Below are 6000 nucleotides of genomic sequence, written 5' to 3' on the forward strand. Positions count from 1 at the left end.
TTAAATGCTGAAGTTTTGCATTTTGCCATTTGCTATATATGGGGTTTATTGCTTTCTGTATTAAGGTTTTATTGCTGTAAACCTTGTGGAGTCGTATGAATTGGCCTGCCATGTACACCTTCTTACTAAGTACATACATACATATTTATATCCCCCTTTATTATATATAGAAATAACTCTCTATATAGGTGGGAAATATAAATACAGATCCAAGCTTGCTTTTTCTTGCCCAGCAAAGCAGTTCCCCTCCTTGATGACCTCCAAGGTGCCTTCCAACTTTATTATTATTATTATTATTATTATTATTATTATTATTATTATTATTATTATGGATCATCACACAGTCAGCCAGATGTTCAAACTGGATCTGGCATTTTGTCTACTTATCGAGTCCTTACGCAGGACCTGGGATAGGCAGATGTGGATGTTTGATGGTATTACAGGTATCGTCGCAGGATGGAAGCAGTTCCTAGTAAGGCCGCCTTTTGACTAATAGCGAATTTGTCAATGCCAATGGTGTTCAAGTGGTGCTCCAGTTGTTTTGGGATTGCACCCAAGGAGCCTATTACTATTGGTACTACCCTTGCTTGCTTTTGCCACAGTCTTTTTATTTCTATTTGTAGGTCTTTGTATTTTGTTATCTTCTCCAGTTCTTTCTCATCTATTCTGCTGTCTCCAGGCACTGCCATGTCCACTATCCAGACTTTTTTGTCTTATTATATTATTATTATTATTATTATTATTATTATTGACTACTGCACTGCGCCAGAGAAAGGAAGCTCAGATCAGAGGCCTACATGCTAAAACATATGAAGAACAGTTACAAGAACCGGGCATGGCTAGTCTAGTGAAGAGAAGGACCAGGGGAGACATGATAGCAGTCTTCTAATATTTGAGGGGTTGTCACAGAGACGAGGGGGGTAAACTTATTTTCCAAAGTATCTGAAGGCGAGACAAGGAACAATGGATGGAAAATGATCAAACAGAGATTCAACCAAGAAATCAGGAGACATTTTTTGACACTAAGAACAATCAATGGAACAGCTAGCCTTCAGAAAGCTGTGTGTTATAAGGGAGTAACTTTGTTTGAAACAATGTCTGCAATCTGAGTATTCCAATGGTTACTCCACTATGTGTAGCCTTACATGATTTATAAGGCTAGACCTACTACTGAAATCTTTCCCACAATCCGGACATTCATACGGTTTCTCTCCTGTGTGAGTCCTCCAGTGTATCACCAAATGGGAATTCCAACTAAAACTTTTCCCACATTCCAGACACTTATACGGTTTTTCTCCGGTGTGAGACCTCTGATGTTTCACTAGGTAGGAATTCTGACTAAAGGTTTTCCCACATTCTGGACACTGATACGGTTTTTCTCCCGTGTGAGTTTTCTGGTGTATCATCAGGTTGGAATTCTGACTGAAACTTTTCCCACAATACAGACACTCATATGGTTTCTCTCCTGTGTGAGTCCTCTGGTGTCTCAACAGCTTGGAATTCCAAGTGAAACTTTTCCCACAATACGGACAATCATACAGTCTCTCTCCTCTGTGATTCTTCTGGTGCTTCACCAGTTCAGCCTTGCAACTGAAATGTTTCACACACTCTGGACACTCATACAATTTCTCTCCCGTGTGAGTCTTCTGATGAATCATCAGGTTGGAATTCCGAATGAAACGTTTTCCACAAAACAAACATTCATATAGTTTCTCTCCTGTGTGACTCCTCTTGTGTATAACCAGATCAGAATTCCGACGGAAATTTTCCCCACAATCTGCACACTTATATGGTTTCTCTCTGGTCTGAGTCCTCTGGTGTTTCACCAGGTAGGAATTCTGACTGAAACTTTTCCCACAATGACATTTATATGGTTTCTCTTCTTTGTGAGTCCTCTGATGTCTCACCAGGTCGGAATTGCAAATGAAACGTTTCCCACAATATGAACACTCATAGGGTTTCTCTCCCGTGTGAGTCCTCTGGTGTATCACCTGGTCAAACCTTTGAGCGAAACCTTTCCCACAATCTGGACACTTATATGGTTTCTCTCCTGTGTGAGTCCTGTGATGTCTCACAAGGTGGGAATTTTGAACGAAACTTTTCCCACACTGCGAACACTCATATGGTTTCTCTCCTGTGTGAATCCTCTGAAGTTTCATCAGACACAAATTCTGACTGAAACTTTCTCCCCAGTCAAGACATTTATATGATTTGTCTCCTGTGTGAGTCCTCTGATGTTTCACCAGGTCAGATTTCCGAGAGTAATCTTTCCCACAATCAGGACACACAAATGATTTTTCTCCCATGTGAATCCTCTGGTGTGTCACCAGATTGGAATTCTGAGTGAAACATATCTCACAATCCGGACACTCATATGGTTTCTCTCCTGTGTGTGTCCTCTTGTGTATCAGCAGGTCAGATTTCCAAGTGAAACTTTTCCCACAATCAGGACATTCAAAGAGTTTCTCCCCAGTGTGAGTTCTTTTGTGTCTCACCATATTTGTGGTACATGCTAAATTAGTGGTGCATGCTAAATCATTTGCCACACTGGGAGCACTGGTAGGGTTTTTCTCCGGTATGGGTCCTTCCATGAATTATGAGGAAGCGCTTTTGAGTAAAACTTTTGCCTCACTCCAAATATTTTTCTGGGTTTTCACTGGGTGGATTCTTTCGTGCATAATCAGCTGTGATTGGCAATCTATGTTTTTCCCACAATAAGATGTCTATAGTTTTTTCCAAAACTGATATTCTTGGATACTTGAGGAGGTCAAAAATACTTCTGATCCCTTACCTGGAGGTACTTTAATTCAAGCCACTCTTCCCTTCATCAAAGGCTTTCATTAATTGCTGTCCATTTTGGCTATCCAAGGGACCTTTTCCTTCCCACTAAATTTCCAGTTATTTCCACTTTTCCTTTATTTCGATATTCTTCCCCTTGAGTTTTCATGTAATGCTTGCTTGAGTTCCACATACTTTATTTTTTCCAACTGAAAATATTGTTCTTGTTATTCTCTCCTTGATCTGTCATCTGCTGAGGAAGGAAAAGAGGAAGTGGAAAAAAATTTGATTGATGGCTTGTTTTGCATTGTAATACTGCTTCTCATTCTCTATTCTCCAGAGTGCTCTTTTTGGCATCCTGTTTCTCTGTAAGATTCATATTAACAGGTTAGTTTCATTACTCTTTAAAAAATGGCTGCAGGACATGTGAAAGCAGCAACTCCCCCCCCCTTATATTACCATGAAAGAACAAAGATGAAAATTCTAGTTTAATCTCTAACATTAATTATGATTAATTTGGCATGTAGAAGACTAGCAGATCCAAGTTCAAATATCAATCATAAAATTCTTTTTTTTTTTTGAGTGGCTAAATCACACATATATGCATGCCTAAACAAAAAGACTCCTTCATGGATTACTGCCTTGTCATGACGAAGGGGCTTGCATAATGAAGCTATGAGCTATGCCGAGCAGGGCCACCCAAGACAGACAGGTCATAGCAGAGAGTTCTGACAAAATGGGATCCACTGGAGAAGAAAATGGCAAACCATTCCAGTATCTTTGCCATGAAAACCCCATGGACAGTACCAAAAGGCAAAAAGATATGACACTGGAAGATGAGTCCTTCAGATCGAAAGGTGTCCAATATGCTACTGGGGAAGAGCAGAGGGCTAGTACTAGTAGTGCCAGAAAGAGTGAAGCGACTGGGCCAAAGCTGAAATGACACTCAGCTGTGGATGCATCTGTGGTGAAAGGAAAGTCTGATGCTGTAAAGATTTTTTCTCCATAGGAATCTGGAATGTAAGATCCATGAATCAAAGCAAACTGGACGTGGTCAAACAAGAGATGACAAGACTGAAAGACATCTTAGGAATCAGCAAACTAAAATGGACACGAATGGGTGAATTTAATTCAGAGGACCATCAGGTATACTAGTGCGGGCAAGAATCCCTCAGAAGAAATGGAGGAGCCTTCACAGTCAATAAAAGTGTAGCAAAAGCAATACTGGGATACAATCCCCAAAATGACAGAATGATCTCAATTCGAATCCAAGGCAAACCATTCAATATCACAATAGTCCAAATCTATGCCCCAACCATTGGTGCTGAAGAGGATGAAATTGACCAGTTCTATGAATCCCTACAGCACCTTATAGAATCAACACCCAAAAATTATGTCCTTATCATCATGGGGGATTGGAATGCTAAAGTAGGAAGCCAAAAGATAACCGGAATAACAGGCAAGTTTGGCCTTGGAGTACAAAATGAAGCAGGGCACGGGCTGATAGAATTTTGTCAAGAGAATACGATAGTCATAGCAAACACTCTTTTCCAACAACCCAAGAGACGGCTCTACACATGGACATCACCAGATGGTAAACACACAAATCAGATTGACTATGTGCTCTGCAGCCAAAGATGGAGAAGCTCTATACCAGTGGTTCTCAACCTGTGGGTTGGGACCCCATTTGGGGTCGAACGACCATTTCACAGGGGTCGCCAAACAATGCAGTCTGCCATTTTTCCCCCCTTTTCCTTAGCTGTGCTACTCCCTTTTATTCTATTGGCTTTTGAAAGCCAATAGAATAGACTCTCTTGAATAGAGTCTAATTCTATTGGCTTTCAAAAGCCTATAGGAATTGTCCAGGCTGTCTCTGCCCTGCTGAGCCCGCCAAAAGTCCCATTCTGCAAATGGTTCTGCACTAGTTCAGTAGTCCTCGACTTACAACCGGCTGAGTAGTCCTCGACTTACGACCAGTTGGGGGTCGCGGCATTAAAAAGGTTGAGAACCACTGCTCTATACAGTCAGTAAAAACAAGACCAGGAGCTGACTGGCTCAGATCATGAGCTTCTTGTTGCAAAATTTAAGCTTATATTGAAGAAAGTAGGGAAAAGCACTAGGCCACTCAGGTATGAACTAAATCATATCCCTGGTGAATATACAATAGAGGTGACAAATAGATTTAAGGAATTAGATCTGATAGACAGAGTGCCTGAAGAACTATGGATGGAGGTTCGCAACATTGTACAAGAGGTAGCAACTAAAACCATCCCAAAGAAAAAGAAATGCAAGAAAGCAAAATGGCTGTCTGAGGAAGCTTTGCAAATAGCTGAGGAAAGAAGGGAAGTGAAAGGCAAGGGAGAAAGAGAAAGATACACCCAATTGAATGCAGAATTCCAGAGAATAGCTAGAAGAGATAAGAATGCCCTCTTAAATGAACAGTGCAATGAAATAGAAGAAAACAATAGAATATGGAGGACCAGAGATCTCTTCAAGAAAATTGGAGATATGAAGGGAACGTTTTATGCAAAGATGGGTATGATAAAGAACCAAAATGGTAGGGACCTAACAGAGGCAGAAGAGATTAAGAAAAGGTGGCAAAATTACACAGAAGAACAATACAAGAATGACCTTAGTGTTCCTGATAACCACGATGGGATAGTCACTGACCTCGAGCCAGACATCCTAGAATGTGAAGTGAAATGGGCCTTAGGAAATCTGAGCAACAACAAAGCTAGTGGAGGTGACAGTATCCCAGCTAAGCTATTCAAAATCTTAAAAGACGATTCAGTAAAAGTGCTACACTCAATTTCCCAGCAAATTTGGAAAACTTAACAGTGGCCACAGGAATGGTCAGTTTACATTCCAATTCCAAAGAAAGGCAATGCCAAAGAATGTTCAAACTATCGCACCATTGCACTCATTTCACATGCAAGTAAAGTTATGCTTAAAATCCTACAAGCTAGACTCCAGCAGTATGTGGATCGAGAACTACCAGAAGTACAGGCAGGATTTCGAAGAGGCAGAGGAATTTGCCACATAACGCTGGATCATGAGAAAGCTAGGGAGTTCCGAAAAACATCTACTTCTGCTTCATTGGACTATGCTAAAGCCTTTGGATTGTGTGGATCACAACAAATTGGTGGCAATTCTTAAAGAGATGGGAATACCAGACCATCTTATTGTGTCTCTTTAGAACCCTATATCGGGTCAAGAAGCAAC

At 40.8% G+C, this 6000-nt stretch overlaps 1 protein-coding gene across 1 annotated transcript in view; it reads right to left on the minus strand.

The window, feature by feature from the left end:
• The window catches only part of LOC120305130 (zinc finger protein 850-like), a 30730-nt gene extending 27221 nt beyond the window's left edge, over positions 1-3509 (minus strand). The window contains exon 1 of the mRNA XM_039336546.1: positions 1141-3509. Coding sequence (XP_039192480.1) covers positions 1141-2591 — 1451 coding nt within the window. The 5' untranslated portion in view covers positions 2592-3509. The remainder of the gene's footprint in view (positions 1-1140) is intronic.
• Between the last annotated feature and the right edge of the window lie 2491 nt (positions 3510-6000).

This window comes from Crotalus tigris, unplaced genomic scaffold, assembly GCF_016545835.1.
Source record: "Crotalus tigris isolate CLP2741 ecotype Arizona unplaced genomic scaffold, ASM1654583v1 scf7180000017666.379230911805:20528666, whole genome shotgun sequence".
In the NCBI taxonomy this organism is placed as follows: Eukaryota; Metazoa; Chordata; class Lepidosauria; order Squamata; family Viperidae; genus Crotalus; species Crotalus tigris.